This window comes from Gasterosteus aculeatus, chromosome 20 (genome assembly GCF_964276395.1).
Source record: "Gasterosteus aculeatus chromosome 20, fGasAcu3.hap1.1, whole genome shotgun sequence".
NCBI classification, from domain to species: domain Eukaryota; kingdom Metazoa; phylum Chordata; class Actinopteri; order Perciformes; family Gasterosteidae; genus Gasterosteus; species Gasterosteus aculeatus.
This window is the reverse complement of record NC_135707.1, coordinates 9,983,704-9,997,716: the sequence shown is the minus strand read 5'-3', so window position 1 is coordinate 9,997,716 and position 14,013 is coordinate 9,983,704. Positions and strand designations below refer to the sequence as shown.

The 14,013-nt window shown below is 42.4% G+C and overlaps 3 protein-coding genes across 7 annotated transcripts in view; 2 read left to right on the top strand and 1 right to left on the bottom strand.

Annotated features, from left to right (window-relative positions):
• Nucleotides 1–2,538, bottom strand: part of setd2 (SET domain containing 2, histone lysine methyltransferase) — a 17,836-nt gene extending 15,298 nt beyond the window's left edge. The window contains exons 1-2 of one of the 2 annotated variants that reach the window (XM_040165392.2): nucleotides 1,959–2,538; nucleotides 492–613 (exon numbers count right to left, since the gene is read on the bottom strand). In XM_040165392.2, the coding sequence (XP_040021326.2) occupies nucleotides 492–520 (29 nt within the window). In that variant the 5' untranslated portion in view covers nucleotides 521–613; nucleotides 1,959–2,538. The remainder of the gene's footprint in view (nucleotides 1–491; nucleotides 614–1,958) is intronic. The other variant, XM_040165391.2, reaches the window with a different exon arrangement.
• On the top strand, nucleotides 1,982–8,762 carry rbm12bb (RNA binding motif protein 12Bb). Its single transcript, XM_040165394.2, has 2 exons — nucleotides 1,982–2,132; nucleotides 6,456–8,762. The coding sequence occupies exon 2, from the start codon at nucleotides 6,478–6,480 to the stop codon at nucleotides 8,380–8,382; it is 1,905 nt and encodes a 634-aa protein (XP_040021328.2). The 5' UTR covers nucleotides 1,982–2,132; nucleotides 6,456–6,477; the 3' UTR covers nucleotides 8,383–8,762.
• gra (granulito) lies at nucleotides 3,112–14,013 on the top strand. 4 transcript variants are annotated; one of them, XM_078095090.1, is made up of 7 exons: nucleotides 3,112–3,241; nucleotides 11,747–11,892; nucleotides 12,007–12,062; nucleotides 12,353–12,410; nucleotides 12,487–12,593; nucleotides 12,687–12,745; nucleotides 13,601–14,013. In XM_078095090.1, exons 2-7 carry the CDS (start codon nucleotides 11,814–11,816, stop codon nucleotides 13,626–13,628), a joined length of 387 nt encoding a protein of 128 aa, XP_077951216.1. In that variant the 5' UTR covers nucleotides 3,112–3,241; nucleotides 11,747–11,813; the 3' UTR covers nucleotides 13,629–14,013. The 4 variants fall into 4 exon arrangements, with proteins under 4 accessions (XP_077951216.1, XP_077951215.1, XP_077951214.1 ...); XM_078095089.1 differs by lacking the exon at nucleotides 3,112–3,241 and adding an exon at nucleotides 9,306–9,453 and having other exon boundaries at nucleotides 11,696–11,892; XM_078095088.1 differs by lacking the exon at nucleotides 3,112–3,241 and adding an exon at nucleotides 9,313–9,453.

The following is a 14,013-nucleotide window of genomic DNA, read 5'->3' as shown; positions in this document are numbered from 1 at the left end:
CAAACATTGTGGCCATCCAACGTTTAATTAAGTATTGTGAGATGAACCGATACCCGATCACAGGAATGATGAATTCTCTAAACGATGTCTCTTCTCCTTATAGTGATGCAATTCGGATTGTGTAAAAATACACATCTTTGTTATTTAGCAGAGTTTCAATGTATACTACCACAGGCACTTACGGATAGATAGAAGTATATGAAGACAATGTGTTATTAATATGAATACAGAAAGAGCCACGGCCATTTAGCAGAGGATAGTCTTGTAGTTTTAATTTCAAAATAACTATCAGCGCATAAATAATGACAATGCCGTGGGCAATGGGATGAGCTTGATATCAAGATGTTTTAAAAGTGAATAATTGCCAGAGGTATCTGCACAGACTGCATTGAAAAAAATATTTAGAAACTACTCTAAAATAATTTATCAATTTCATATCAAACTACTCTACACAATACACACTGTGAGTTGCATGTTGTGCGGTCTAATACCTGATCTCTGATTTGAGCAGAGTGTCCATTGAGAAACTCGTCTAGGATTAGTAGGCCTGAAGAGGCTGCTGGTCAAGAATAATCCAAATCAGAGAAATGAGCCCTCCAAAGTGACGCCACACCTGACAAAAGAAAGATAGTCTGGTTTGATCACAACAGTTCACAGCTACTCTGTTACAAACTTTGTTCATTTTGGCATCGTCGAGCAGAGGGTGACATGTTGAATATATTAGTTATGTGGAGAATGTGGAGTGGGTAAAACACGAGCTTCCCTCCCTGAGATTCCAGTTTTCTGTCATTGCAATGTGGCTGAGATAAGATCACCAGTTCCACCCTCTATTTCAAACGTTCTCAGTGGAACTAGGATTCCCCCCTTTTTTTCAAAGCTCGGCGGTCTGCTAGTCTCTTCTCGTGTCACTGGACAACAAAGTAACACCCAGAAGTAAAGCTTATTAGTGATATCACGGTTGGAGGTGAAAAACATGGATGCAGTGCCGTACACGCATCTCATTGTACCGTCAACGTAAGACGATGGCCTGCACGGGCACAAAGGAGGTCTCTACAATGGCGGTTTGTGTGTGTACGAACACCTCGAGCTTTGTAATGCAGACAAACTGACTGTTTCGAGGCTAATTAGGGAACTACACTAAGCATGGCCTGTACGCGAGAGAGGGATCCAGCTTAAATATGGCCTTTAAAAAGGGACGCTCCAACCCACTGTGAACGCGAGTGAGGTTAGAGGATGTGTAGCAAACCAAAACAGCGCCTGCTAATCGGTCGACATGTGCTAAATAGTCACACTACATCATGTGTATGTATATAAAGTGTTAAGCTGGCAGGGCAACGGCGTTAACTGGGCTGCGACTAACCTGCTCATTTAAAATGAATATCAGAAAGAGCTAAAGCTAAGCTAACGTGTGTGAGAGCTTTCGTATGCCATCTTTGAAAAGATAACGCAAACTCGTGTTGTGCTATGTAGTCATTAGGGCTGAGTAGCAAACGCATGTGCAAAGGAATGCAATATGTGTGAGGTTTGGCAAGTGTTTCGGTTGTGCAGCAGAGGTTAACGAATGTGTTCTACAAACCAAGACTGAACTCTACTAGCATTGGTAGCTAATGCTAGCTAGGTTAGCTAATTCTCGCACTGTACTAGCAGCCACTACGCTAATGTTACTGTTGTTAACAGATGATTCACTATTGTTCTATGATCACTGGGTTGTGTGTAAAGCCAAAATAATTGGTGTATCGGTGAGAGCCTGTTGCTTTTCTAATTGAATGAAAAAGCAAAAAAAACGTTTGATTATTTGTTTCCGTTCAAGGATATGATGGACCCTCGAGCCTCTGCACCCGGCTTCACTAGCATGCTAGCTAGTGGTGTTTTGTCTTACTTGTGTGTAGTAACATGGCAAACCACGGTTAACCCCAATAATAATAATAACTCAAAACAGCGGTCCGCGAGGTACTTACTTTACGAAGTGTTTAAGGTCACACGGATCCCCCATCCTCGAAATCCCGGGTAATCGATCTTTTGAGAAGCATCAACTACCGATGTGTGCCGACGTCAAATCCATACGGAGCTGTCGGAAATGATCGTCGGTTGGAGGCTCCGCTGCTAACTGCTGCGCCCCAGCTTCAGCCCGGGTGAGTGCTGGAACTACCGAGCTAGCATTAGCTCACATAGCTAAAGCCAAGAGTTGAGACGAGATATCGACAACACGAAATCTCCATGAAAACCGAGCCTCAGAAACTGCCTTAATTCGGTTAACCGGTGAATCGCGGGCAGCGTGGTGGTCCAATCTGCTCAAAGGACAACGCAGATATCGTTGAAATGTCTCTTTATTCCACACACCGATGCTCGCAGCGTCCCTTTGGCTGAGGTGTTCAACAACATCACATGATGCGGGAACGTAGCTGGCGCGAACCTTGGAGCTCACCGCCGTTCCGATCCATCCACAACTAGAGCCATTTACAGAATACAATATAAACATAGCAGACGGATACATGTACAAGCATCCCACTAGCTGGTAATGGAGGTAGAAGGCAGGCAGAGGGCCAGGACTCCGTGAAATGCAAACAACTTTCCCTGGTCCGAATTTGAATCAAATGAATGAAAGAATATACACATACAAAACTGTATTTGCACAAGCCGCACATCAAATGTCATGCTCTGATAAGATAAAATTATCTTTTGGTCTATTTAAGTTATGCTCCCCCCCTACAACAATCCTATGATGGTCTCATATACCTTCTAAATATAACTGCACTGTCTTTAAAGAACTTAGTATATTTTAGATGCTAATTTTTAATGTCTCATGTTGTTGATTATCGTAGAGTCTAGTGGTATCCTATCCAATAGTTATAAAGCTGTCAGAGGGAGACGTGTATGATTAAGTTGACTCGGATAAACAGGGACCAACACCACAGGATGCATCGAGAGGAGCGTGTTGAACAATGATGCAATGAAGGTTAGTAGCTTCGTGAAGGGAAAAACACGCTAATGACAGGACACGCAATTGCAGATAGCCGTCGGTATTTACTCGTACATGTAACGTCATAGAGCCACGGTGAAGTCATAACGTTACCTGCCCCGATACAGTAGGGGGCGACATTCGGTTACGGAGCCATATGCTGCTTTGAGGAAGAAGACTCCCTGATGCACTTGGAAGAAGAAAGCAACGCGAAGCCAAACTCCACTGATCCGTCTCTTTTGCTATCTCACTTTTAATCGGGTCTCGTTGCTAGTTGATTGTGTAAGTTTTATCGTCGGTTAGGTAGTTGGCTATAATTTGGTGTTAAAGATTCACGTTGCATTGTCGTGGCCGCAGCTCAGTGAAGGCCTTCACGCTAAAGCTAGAGCCTTAGCTAGCTTAAGAGCTATAGTTTAGCTCACGTTATATCGTCATTTTGGTAAACTATGTTTGAAAGCAGAGGACCTGCACGCTGTTTGCAATATTTCTTGATCATGAACCCCTTTGAACCACACGGTTGCAGTAGTTTGAGGTTATTTAACGTTATTTATAACCTTATTTTGACGCACTGGGACAAAATGCTAACGTCATTAATGGCAACAGGCTTACTAGCAGTACAGCTAGCGTCATTCGTGTTAACGTTGCGTAACGTTACTGTTTGACCTCCATGGCTAACAAACTGATTTTGCACATTAGTGTCTGAGCTAATTAAGTTATGTATTACGCACTTCATTTGCTAACTGACCATTGTCCGTTTTTCTCTGAGTAATGCAAACTTTCGACACGAGCTAGCTAACGTTAGGAATAAGCTAACGTTAATCTTTAAAAGCTAACGTTACCACTAAATTCACTAGTTACCTTGAAGTTTCGATCACCGCGGCGAGGTGCGGTTTGTTACAACACATCTATTACAAGTTCGTGTTAAGACAACGGTGGGTTGATATGAGTTCCCCCTTTTGTCATTCAGGGACGTTATCCATCCCCCTTCTGATGGATGGTGTTGAATCCGATAGCTGCCAGTTATAGCGCGTCACAGCCCTTCATGTAATCCGAATCGCTATTTGATTTCACTTCATTATTTGTGGTCTTTTGATCATAGGCATGTAACCAAGCAGCTGTTTGTGTCACTGCTGCTGGTAGGGGGCGGCACGGTGGTGCGGTGGTCAGCACTGTCGCCTCACAGCAAGAAGGTCCTGGGTTCGACTCCGCCCAGTGGCCTTTCTGTGTGGAGTCTGCATGTTCTCCCTGTGTCTTCTGGGTGGAGTTTGCATGTGTTTCTGTGTGGAGTCTGCGTGGGTTCTCTCAGGGTACTCCGGCTTCCTTCCACAGTCCAAAGACATGCTCTGGGGATCAGGTTGATTCGTAACTCTAAATTGCCCGTGTGTGAATGTGAGTCCATGGTGTACCCAGTCTCTCGCCTGAAGTTGGCTGGGATAGACTCCAGCCACCCCCCCACCGCCCCCGCGCGATCCTGTGAGCAGGATAAGCGGTGTGAAGATGGATGGATGGATGGTGCTACTAGGATTGTGTCGTCAGATGTCACTTCAAAGGTTATAGGTCCATTCATGCAGAAGGCTTTTCACTGCATCGTGGGAAGTGTGGGCATAGCGCTCTGGTAGTCACAGTTATGCATCGTTCACCTTCGTTTAATTGCACGAAAAAGGATTGTGAAGCATATCCGTGGTGGGGAAAAAACGTCAGTTTTCTCAACGACAGGCGAATGAAAATGATTTGGCTCATCTCTGGATGGAGGACAGTTTGGGCTACGTGACGGTACCTAAAACGCTCCCATATTTAATGAATATGAACTCTGAAGAACTGAACAACTGCTAGAATATGCTCTTATTCATTTGCGCCACAGCACACAGAAGAGGAAATGTTGCTGAGGCAAGCAGAGCATGACTGGGGCAGGGCAATGAGAGGGGACATTGCCGCTGTCGGATTAACCAGAATGCCAACCTCTGGAATGAACACACTGCAGCAGTGGTGTAGATCGTCTAACAATGCAATCCACAACATTGTTTGTTCTGCCACGAATGGGATATTTTGTTAGAGCAAGGTTGCAACGTGGTCGATGTGAACGAGACTTCCTGATTTTAGTGCTCTCCTGCAAATGTGCAGTAACATTGAATTGTGTGTTGTGGAATTTCAGCCAGATGCGTCCCTGGTTGCCCGTAGTGAAGGCAGTTGTTGAAAATGCTAATAGAACATGTAGGTTTTGTTTTTAAAATGAATTGACATCTATGTATATGGTTACATGTTTAACATTTATGGAAATTACTCACATTCCGTTGGAAGTGACAAGTGAACTTGTCACTCCTTTGTGATCCTTATGTAATTCTATAGAACTTGAGGCTCCAGTTGGAATATCGACTGACCACAAAACATGCAACAACCAGACATGTTGATGCTGTGAGCAGTTTTAAGGTTCTATAAGCAGATGGTATTCTAGATTTTACCACATAAAACTATTGATAGCTGGCTTGACAACACTGTAATTGAAATATTTTCTAAACGAAATGATGTACTTGTGGTTTTACTTGTCGGTGCCTTTTGGCTTGTGGTTCAGTTGATTGACAGATTTGGAGCTGTTTTGGTTGTATAGTAGTTTTTGCAATGCTAAAGGTGATCTTGTTCTTGCTGTAGCTGTGTCCCAACTGAAGAGTTTTATTATTGTGAAAACAAGGCCGTTCCACTGTGAAGGACCCTCCATGTGCAGTGAAAAAATGCTTGGCCTCGTGGATCATTCTGTTGGTTGAATAAGTGGAACTACTTTCTGGGGAACTTGAAAATCTTGGATCTGAATTTGTGATGCGCATCACCTGGATTCTGCACGATTCAACACACCGGGAAGGATCTGAAAAAATGAAATTCTAGTCGGGGGTAGTTCTTCGTGAACTGTCACCTGTCTATAGGCCTTAGACCTCCTAAGTGTACAAATCTATCAGCCATGTTGTTTTGTCAAGCCACTAGTGGTTCTCACATCAACTTTTACTTTAGTTCAATTGTATATGATGAGTTATAATATTTCACCTATGTTTAATAGAAGGGCTAGGCCAAAATGATTGGGCCAAATAAATAGTGTTGCTGTTTAAGTAGGAGTGGGACTGCATTTTTTAATGTGCTGGTGGAGCCAGCATGTTTAAAAAAACAAAAAAAACAGTACAAATGAATGTGCGATAAAGCGTTGATGCTTGCTTGGAATTTGATGGAATATAATGAGAGTATAATTTGGGTTTAAATTACTGAAATATTGTGGGTTGGGACTATACGGTGGCAGCTATGGTACAATTATGCCAACTTTGCACATTTGAATTCTTTCTTGGTGAAAGTGAGTTATGGAGTCACTGATTTCACTGGTGTCCCTTGTCTCTGATGTCTTTAATCTCACACTCCTATTCCAGTCAAGCTGCATTCTGTTGGAATGCGAGGAAGTGGCGCAGAGCTAGGAGCGCTCTGTTGGCAATAATGCTATTCTATACCCCTCTGTCTGCAGGTGCTGTTGTTTGTCAATCAGCATGGCGGTCGTCATCCGTTTACAGGGACTAAGGGTCACCGCAGGTTCTGAGGATATTCGCAAGTTCTTCACTGGCCTCAAAATTCCAAATGGAGGAGTGCATGTAATTGGTGGGGAGCGAGGAGAAGCTTTCATTATCTTTGCTTCGGATGAAGACGCAAGGAGAGCCATGACGCGGTCAGGAGGTTGCATCAAGGGGGCGACTGTTACACTGCTACTAAGTAGCAAAGCAGAGATGCAGAACATGCTGGAGAAAAGTACGTCAAATGAGGGGCTGGATCAAGAGAGGCGACTCGAGGAAAATGCAAGACGCGCTAGAAGATCTGCAGACCCAGAGTTGGGCAGGAGATCGGCGAGCAGATCAGAATATTCGCCCCCCCACCAGCAGAGGGCTTCAAACACGAATGACTTTGTCCACGTGTTTCTGAAAGGATTGCCTTTTACCGTGACAGAGGAGGAAGTGCGTGACTTTTTCTCTGGTTTACTTATTCGGGAAATTGTCTTATTGAAAAATGCAAATGGTTCACAAAATGGGAAAGGTCTGGTCCTATTTGCTACACCAGAGGATGCAAATGGAGCCCTGCAGAGGGATAGGGGATACATTGGATCGAGGTACGTGGAGATATCGGCAACCACAGCAGCCGATTGGCGTCGGGCTACAGGTAAAGTGTCAATGGCTGTCAACTCGCATGATAACTTTGAAAGGGAACGATCACCTGTTCGCCAGCAGAGGAATCCACTTCCTGTGAGATCACAATCTGCCATTGCTCAAAGTCCAGTTGCTACCGATGATGAATACTGCGTTTTGGTAGAAAATCTTTCGTATACAGCTAAAAAAGAAGAAATAAAAAGGCTTTTTCGTAATGCAAAGCTTGAGGATGACCAGATCCTGTACCTAATGGATGGCGATGGGAGAAAAACTAGATCCTCGTTTGTGCTCTTCAAGAATCTGCGTGACTATTGTGATGCCTTATCTCCGGAAAAACGGCTGTTTTTGAACCGATGGATTTATACGCGGCCAATCTCGAGAGAGAAAATGATCGCCCTTCTGGAATCTCAGAGCACGGATCCCAGAGCTCCTGCAACCTCTGAAATGTTTCAGAATCGTCCCCCGTCCCATGACTTGGACAAAATGTGTCTGTTTGTGCGGAACCTGCCGTTTGATGTGCGGAAAGTAGAGATCATGGACTTCTTCCTTGGGTTCAATATCACAGAGGACAAGGTGTTTGTGCTGTGTGACCGCGAAGGGGCTGGAGTTGGAAAGGCTTTGGTTCTCTTTGGGTCTGTGGCCCAGGCTATGAGTGCACTCTCTCTCAATGGACAACGGTTTCTCGGGTCAGAAGTCCTACTGAAGTGCATCTCGCGGTCTGAGATGCGGCAGCTGGGTGTTGAGCCGCCACTGGTGCAAGAGCCAATTGTACAGGAGCCGCTGCCGAGACAAGAGCAATTCTCCGGCAGTAGAAGTGCGGCTCCCTTCCGCCCCGCCAACGCGGATTACGCTGACTTTATGATCTCTCCAGATAGTAACGTACAGATGACAAACCCACAGGCTCCCTCCATGCATGGAGGTTCTCGTTATGAGCCCCGTGGAGGAGGCCCTTGCACCTCACAAGGCCGAGGTAATGGTGTGCCTGGTGGCTTTGGTCCCTCGATGCAGCGTTTTGATGGTCCTACCTGCGTTAAGCTACTTAATTTACCATTTCAAATCCGAAGTGAGGAAATCTATGACTTTTGCTATGGGTTTCGCGTTATCCCTGAATCTGTCTCACTCCAGTATGACCAGAGGGGAAAATCTAAAGGCACCGCAACTGCAGTATTTGAGTCCCGTCAGGAGGCGTTGACAGCAGTTGATGAACTGAGTGGAAGACCCATAGGTCCAAGAAAGATACAGCTTTTACTTGTGTAAAATGAAAACCTCTTTTATGGTACTGTATGTGCCGAAGCAGTGTAGTGTGGACGTTTACACAAGGCTGGTGAAACAAGTTCATTTAGGGGAAGAAATGCTATATGTGCTCGTTATTCAACTCTGTGTGACATGGCTATATGTGATTGTGACTACAGCAAATTTAGCTTCATATATATATATTTTTTTCCTGCTTTTTTAATGTTGATAAGGAAATCTAGTCTGATGTGTTTAGCATTCTATGCTAATCCTAAAGTGAAAGCACGATAGTTTTTTGTTTTGATTTAACTTCCAAAATATTGCCAATTGTGTATTTAAATTGCATTATCATAAATGTGGATTGTGTGAAATGTGTTGATTTATAAAATGCATACTATTTTGAATGGTCTGTCTCTTTTTCTGCCATGGTAATTTGAATGTAAAAAAAGACAAATGCATGAGTTACTGACTGCTCAAGATTTGATTGAATGGGATATCTTTCAGTTGTGTTCTATATTAGTATTAAGTTAGGATATACCCAGTTTACATTTAAAAAAAAACCTGAGTACAAGCGCAACATTTTAAAATTACATCAGTTAGTTTTAATTTGTATTTCAAATATTGTTTTCACCGTTTTACTCTAATACAAAATAAATAAAACAGTGATTTGCTTAACACAACTTAACATAAATGCATCTTTATGCTTTTTCTTTGGGTGTCAAGCCAATAATATATTGCAAAAAACACTGTTGGTGAATATTTCTGGGGAAATTTAGAATAGTTTTATGTGCCCTAACAAATTGACATGTTGAATAATGTTTGAGCTAAACCCTGGATATCCAAGACGTCCACAACATTTACAATACGCATTCACATTTACAATCTCAAAAACAAGCCACCAGTGCTCATGGGCTGATATGCAACCAAAATTCGCTCTGATCTGACAATGTTGTCGATAGGGGGTTCGTACAAGCATATATTTTATTTTGAAAAATATCAACCGGAAGCCATCATTTTACCTTGACCACCATGTCACCGGCGTTGTGATCACTGCAGGCAAGAGCACCACGCCGAACGAGCTGTTTAAAACTACAGGTGAATAACACGTCATAAAATGTCCTCTATTTGAAGTGAAATACCGTTAAGTCATTCGGCTCGTGTCGCTGGCTGGAACACTGCTTTCGTAGAGTTTAAACTTCCGCAGCTGCGTTTGTCCTCCGTCGCCCTAAACTTTTTTCACGTGTAAATGTTTTGACTGACGTTTTCAACACGTTTTTTCTTCTAAACTTGCTTCATCATTCACAATTAGACATAACTTATTTTGAAATAAGGTTTTAAGCCTTGCTGTCCATGAGTTAAGTAAGCCATTAACGTGGGGGAGAGTGGGGTGATTTGTGCCGGGGGGAGGAGGGGGGAGTTGAGCCACCCGCTGTTTCTGGAAAACCGTAGAAGAAATTGGTCATATGAACGCATCATTTTGAAAAGCCATCCGTTTTGATCATCCTCCATAGGAGAGAGCTGCATGGCATGAGAGTTAAGCACAGTGTCGCTCAAAAAATAGTTTTCTTCCTTTTAAAAGTAACATTTCTTTGATTAAGTTTTTTTTTATTGTAGTGTCTAAATCATAGACACGTTTGAGAACGTTTCACACCTGTTTTAGTGCTTTAGCAGGCTACACAATGAGTCTATAGTTAGCATGACGTTAGCTCTTAACTGCTAAATCATGCTGTTTTTTTAAACTTGTAGGTCGGGGGTGATTCGTGCCAAAGGGCCTGGGTTAAGTTGTGCCAGTGTATGGCGGTAAATCACTCAAAATTCGAGAGCACAAATCAGGTTGATGCGCGTGCGTCAATCAAACATCCGCGGGCATCCGTCTCGCACGAGCAAAAGTTAATCTCGCGCGAGATATTTGCTCCCTCGCGAAACGTGAACTTCCTCGCTCGCGAGGTTAGTCTCTGCTCGCGCTCGAAGGTGTTTTCTACGCGCTCGCTGTTTTTCTTTTTGACAGTAAGGGGGCGGAGCCAGTCACCATGGTATCTACATCTGATTGGTTACAAAACACGTCTTTGGATTGGCTGGAGTGATGCATTCACACAACTATAGAAGCCCATTTCCGCACTAATGTAAGGGGATAGAAAGTCGAAATTATGAGATAAAACGTTGTCAAAAAACAAACGCCCCCCTTCGGTAATCGTAGTGGACCCTAGATGACAACCAGCTACAACCATAATTTACCATCATTACCGGCACATTAAGAGCAATGCGTCCAGCTCGCAGACCGGTCTGTCATCATCTGAATATCTTGCCAACTTTACCGAACTGTGGAGGAGCCTGCGCATATCTTGTATATCACATATCACGTTCACTACAACCTCATTATTTATTTTTTTCAAAAAGTTGATCCGTATTGAAAGTTGGCAAGATATTCACAGATTCTGACTTTTTTTTCCGGTATTTTACAAATACGGACCGGTCTGAGAGCTGGACGCATCGCTCTTAATGTGCCGGTAATCGCGCAAGACAGAGATTTGCTCGCGGATGTTTGATTTACGCGCGCGCATCAACCTGATTTGCGCTCTCGAATTTTGACAGTGATTTGCCGCCATACCAGTGGCCCACTTGTGATTATTTTTAACTTATTATCAGTTTGTAATTGTACTCTCACATTTAAGCAAACTATGTGACATTCTTAATTTTAGACCAACACCCATCATTCCATGCACATATAAACGGAAGACAGACAGGGCTTCAACTCCTCTGGTGGAGTTGGACAGAGGAACAGGGAAAGACCATACGCCAGGTGGCAAGGGTGATGAAGATCTGCAGGATGACCTTGAAAAGATTCATGGAGAAGGAAATGACTGGAGAAGTAACAAAGACAGGGTATAAGAGAACAGGACTTGCCAAATGAGTCTTCAAAGAATACATGGAGACGGAGCTAGCGGATCACATAAGGGCCATGAAATGCTGTGAGCTGGCTTTTGACATCCCTGCCAGCTGGATCAGAGAGACAAAAGCAAGTTATGTTAAGTGTGCATTTATTAAGGGAAAGTTATAAGGAACATTGCTAAATACTTTCCCAGGACATGCTCATTATCAGTTATCACCATGCACATCCGACGGAGAAGCAAAACTGGGTGCTTATTTAGAGCATACATACCGTATGTAAAATCAGAATGAATGATCAGAATGATCAGAAAGTATTTTTATTGTCATTTATATTAAATTACATGCATCATTCTGAACAATGCATTACTGCCACAATTTACCCCAACGTTTTCCTCCCACGAGGCCACATTTTTCCCAAAAGCTATATTTCTGAAACAATTTATTTCAGATCCAAAGTTATTGTTCTCAGGGATGCACCACATATATGTCCATCCTTAAGTCCTGCAGCACTGCTCGGTGTAGGCCAGGCCCGCCCTGCACAGTGTTTCCACCTCACTGACACCAGAATGGAGGTATCAAGGAGGAGGCTCCAAAAACATCTGGAGCCTGCCAGACCTCTTCGCCGCTGCATCCCTTTTGCAATTGGTAAGCAATCTGCTATAATTTGTAAAACCTATAGAAATATTAAAGTTGCCAATTTTACATTTATCGTCTCCATATATAACTGCATGCATAGGCTATTTGTATCTCTTTCTTCAGAGCCCAAAATAAATGCTGCTACATGTGCACAAGCACTGACTGAAGAGACTCACAAGGTAAGAATTCCCAAAAGGAAATAACATTTCAGAGGGTGCAACATTGTAATTTATCATCTCCCATGAATTTCAATAAAAGCAGCCAATTTCATTTTGGTCCTTGAAACCAGACAGTGTTCAACAGTTTTGGTTGATTAATGACAAAACAATTTCATGTGATCATGTGATTATCAAAATGTGATTATCTCTTTCAATTAACTAATTTCCATTTCAGCTCATCATTTGCTTGTTAAGCACTTGATTTTAACAAATTTATGGTTTCTAAATCTATTTAAACCTTGCGTTGATAGGCAACTATTGGCATAGATGAGTTCTACAAGATTGTCAACCTCCACAAACAAAAAAAAGGTAACACACAGAGTCTTTTTAATGAAAAATGAAATGTATACATTCCATTTCATGTATATGTGTGTGTGTATCATAGGCCGAATATCTTACACAAGAGACTTTTTAATTGGTCTGGCAAATTGTCCTGAGGCACAGAAGAAGCCGGAATTCTTGCCAAATCATCCCATCGTCCTAATGGCAGCAGTAAGTTGGATGTTGCTAATTGGTTTTATGGTGGCATCCCCCATGAATATTCTGCTGTTTGGATTTAATTATGTTGGTATATCATCTTAACAGAGAGATCTTGAGGACCTAAGGCTTCATGAAACGGGAGGGAATGGAGAAAACGAAGACGTGTGAGTTTGAATTTCCCCTAGGGGATCAATAAAGTACTTCTATTCTATTCTAATGTAAATCAACATTATCCTATGAACAACATAACTAGTTTTATACTTATGTGAGTTTTATTTGTTTTAGATGTATATTAGCCACAACTGTAGGGCTGGGCAATATAGCCAAAAATTCACATCACGGTATTTTATGATTCTGGCGCTATCACGGCGTATCGCTGTATTATTTTTTTTGAGTAAACACTTTCATTCATTGACGCAGAAAAGAACCACCTGAACGGCTGTTCACCGCTTGCTGGCCGACTCGCTCTCAACTGGCCGGCAAGTTAACTTGTTCGCGTCTTAGCTGTTGTGGCTGCTAGCGTTGCCACCAGAGTCAATACCAGCAGCTCAACAGACTTTGCAATAAATCGCTTTCTGATCTAACATATATCAGATTTTTCAAAAGCAAAAACCCTCCAAACAGACACAGCTGCTCTCTTGGGCACACGTTGTGTTGGTGCATCTCTGGTCTATCGTTGTTCCTCCTGCCTCGCTTATTTCCTAAAGTTAGAACCCGTACTTCGGCCTCGATACGCGTAAGACAAATAGCTCCCCTGCGCCCTCGTGGGGAGCGATGAATATATTTTGCTGCCAGCCGAAGAGCAGCAACAGTTGTTACAGCTATACGCCTGTATGACAGTGTGTGAACAATTTAAAAATTGTAAATACATTTTTGTCTACCGCCCGGCCCTACACAACTCCTTAGATATTGTTTGTCATTTTATTACTATATGCTTTATAATTGGAGTGGTATCTTAATCAAATTAGTAAGGTAAACATTTTAATAACTTATTTTCCATTGTTCTTTTCTGTTTTTAGGGCAGCAGAAAGGCTTCGCTCACCTTAAGAAATTTGAGCTGGTATTCACTACCCAAAAGTTTTTTTGGAGTTTTTTTGTTCTGGTTTGTTTGCTGTTTTTGGTTAATTTAATTGCACTTGTTACATTTTGTTTATTATTTTTGCATGTGACTCATAACAGTTTGAGGTGATGTTGTATAAAGTCATGTAGTAGTCATTAAGTAGTCATTAAGTCATTAAGTAGGATTATTGTATGTTTGCTTATATTTACATTTTGAAAATAAGAATTGTTTCAAAAATAATACACTAAAGGTGATGTGTTAGTTGGGCTATTCATGTTATAGAAACTGGTGTGAGGGGATTGACATGTTATGCAGTTCTAGAGTCTCACCAGACATATCAGCTTCTCTTATAAAGGAATGTTTGGCTCAACA